Below are 3,092 nucleotides of genomic sequence, written 5' to 3' on the forward strand. Positions count from 1 at the left end.
TGAACCTTGGGGTACCCCACATGTGACCTTTGACCTCTCTGATGAGAAGTTTCCGATTAAAACAAAGAAATCCCTGTTCTTTATGTAAGATTCAAACCAGTTGAGCACTGGACCAGAGAGTCCAACCCAACTCTCCAGTCGATTCAGTAAAATGTCATGGTGAACAGTGTCGAAAGCTGCACTGAGGTCCAACAGAACCAGCACTATGGTTCTCCCACAGTCTGCATTTATATGGATATCATTGAACACTTTTACAAAGGCTGTGGTGAGCACGAAAACCAGTCATCAACATGACTGACTGCATATCTGGTGGGTCCTGGAACCATTTTGATTATATTACTAGCGCTGCATCTACCCTGCTGTTTCAGTGGAGAAAAGGACCATGGTATCTTTCCATTTTTGGAAGAGATCGTGTCTGCAGGTGGTTGACAGACAACAGGAGGGTCAGCACTCTCATTCTTATCAGATGAGAATTCCTCAATATCAGGATCCTCCTGAACACAGTGCTCTGTCTCAGAGACAATCTCCTCTAAGTCCAAGAGCTGTTCCAAAACATCTTTGACAGTAAACCTCCCAGAAGACATTTTCAAAGAGAGAGCGTGCCGATTGCGGTATACTGCAAGAAGGTTGCAGGATTGCTTCTCGGCCTGGGGCCTTTCTGGGTGGAGTTTGCATGTTCTGCGCACACGTGGGTTTACTCCGTGTTTTACTCCGGGTACTCCGGTTTCCTCCCACAGACCAAAAACATGCATGTTAGGTTAATTGATGACTCTAAAATTGTCCCTAGGTGTGAATGGTTGTTTGTCTCGTTTGTCTCTGCGATGGACTTGCGACCTGTCCAGGGTGTCCCCCGCCTCTCACACATTGACTGCTGGAGATAGGCACCAGCGCCCCACGACCCAGAATGGAGAAGCGGGTAAAGAAAATGGATGGATGATTTTGCATGAACTACCACTGTCCTTGTGGGAATACCACACACACACATTTATGCCCATGGTGCGGGAAGTATCAAAATAAATAATAAATAAATAAAACAAAATATATTAATTCAAATGTATCAACTGCACCTGCAGATGTGGTCATGTTAGGTCACACACACTGACAGACAAGTTTTAACAGCTAAAACAGCTTGGGGTCAAATTGACCCCTGAGGACGACCAATGTGTGCAATATGTGTTCAGCACATTGAAAAAATATCATCATGACAATTTTGTTTTATCAGTTGTCCCCATCAAATTAGGAAAAGTCATGAAATATGAAGCAAAATAAAAAAAATCAACTACTATTTTTTGAATGATAAACATTGAATGGGGTCAAATTGACCCCAAGGACGATAGGAACGTATCCATGCCAGCTGTACCTTGGTGATCAGTCCCACATATGGTATATATAGAGTAGAGAAGTGAGTGACACAATAAAGAGTTTACAAGTCAAGATATTAGTTTCACATCAGAATTTGGATGTGGGATTAAAGCTAATTATTCATCTGAACAATAAATACAATGAGATAAGATTATCTAATTTCTAAAACGCCCCAGGAAACCTTCAGTCCTTGATGAAAACATCAGCTTCCATGGATATTCAGTTTATCAAATTGTGTCCTTGTCAAATCCAATTAAGATTTTTTATTAAATACAGCATTAAACTGATCATTTATTAAGGTTTACCTTCAGGACTTAATCAGATTTGTAACATTAAAAGGTATGGGGTTTGATGACTCAGACTCTCACCAGACTGGATATTCTCCCACAGGACTTGGATGTACTGATCTCTGTCGGAGCGGCACTGCTCGTGGTTGAAACCAAGAGCATGGAGGAGCTTGTGCTGGACGGTACTGTGGTATATGCAACCCTGACGATCCAGAGACAGTGTCTGGCCAGAGCCACGACGACCAACATAGGAGTAACAGCTGTATATAAACAAATAAATAAAACACAATACTGATTAAATGCAACATTTAAAGACTTCCTTTAGGCCTGTGATCAAAACAAGAGGTACTAATTGACATTTGTTAAAATCAAACATCTTAAAGCTATTTGATCAATTTGAAGTATTTGTTTTAAGAAGCCTTAATTAAGTCCCTACCAGTCTGATAAATTCATTAAGGTTACTGATACTCAGCTAAACTATGAAAGTACAATTTCAACAAGTCATTTAGCAGCTTATTGTGAAACCTAGCATCTCATTGTTACTGAAGAAATCTTGCACTTTTTTGTGGCTTAAACAATAAAACAATTCTCAAAAATTCCAGCTACTGGAAAAAATGGCTTTGATTTAACTTTGTCCTCCAACAATAATTTGAAAGCCTGTATTTTTGAAGTAGTACCTTTAAAGATTTCATTATGGTTTGTTCAATAATTATTACTTTTTGACAATTAATATTTAATTATTGGTATCAATAAAAGTATATGGTAAAATGTTGTAATTTTTTTTCTGAATATTCACCTAATTTGTTTCTAGTAACATTTTCAGTTCAGCCCATCCAAAAATAAATTTCAGCTTTAGGTCTAAAATCACAACTAAAAGTAATTAAAACCCACAATATACTTTAGAAACTTCTTTGAAGACAAAATATTTTAAAGTTGTTCATGCTTCTCAATGTTTGTGATATTTGATAAATGAGTGTTTATTATATTTTCAGATGTTGGTGTAATTTGTGCAATATTTCACTCTTGAAAGAAATAAAACAAAAATGGTTTGCATTTTAGTATGAAGTAAAGTTGAGGCTAGATTTTATAGCCATTTCAAAACTGACAAAATTTCAACATCATAAAGTCAACACATTCACACAGAGTGTTACCCATTGTGAGACTGGATGCTCAGGTAATCTCTCTGATTTGTCCATTTGATGAAACGAATACAAGAGATTTGACTGAAAGACTGCAGGCCACTGGCGGCGCCAGAGGGGCGCTAGGGGGTGCTATAGTTCCCCCTGGAAAAGTCATAGCACCCCCGTAGCACCCCCAAGCAAAGGCATAACCGGGGTATGTGTGGGACATGTCCCCCACTTCCCTTATGTATGCTCTATATCCCCCGCACTTTTTTCCAGCCGTTGCAATTGTTTAATTTGTTGTTAATATGTGGGGATGTGT

At 38.7% G+C, this 3,092-nt stretch overlaps 1 protein-coding gene across 1 annotated transcript in view; it reads right to left on the bottom strand.

The window, feature by feature from the left end:
• The window catches only part of LOC108249990 (plasma membrane calcium-transporting ATPase 1-like), an 11,169-nt gene that overhangs the window by 5,343 nt on the left and 2,734 nt on the right, over positions 1 to 3,092 (bottom strand). The window contains exons 2-3 of the mRNA XM_037980921.1: positions 1,731 to 1,872; positions 127 to 260 (exon numbers count right to left, since the gene is read on the bottom strand). Coding sequence (XP_037836849.1) covers positions 127 to 260; positions 1,731 to 1,872 — 276 coding nt within the window. The remainder of the gene's footprint in view (positions 1 to 126; positions 261 to 1,730; positions 1,873 to 3,092) is intronic.

Source organism: Kryptolebias marmoratus, linkage group LG17 (genome assembly GCF_001649575.2).
Source record: "Kryptolebias marmoratus isolate JLee-2015 linkage group LG17, ASM164957v2, whole genome shotgun sequence".
Classification (NCBI taxonomy): domain Eukaryota; kingdom Metazoa; phylum Chordata; class Actinopteri; order Cyprinodontiformes; family Rivulidae; genus Kryptolebias; species Kryptolebias marmoratus.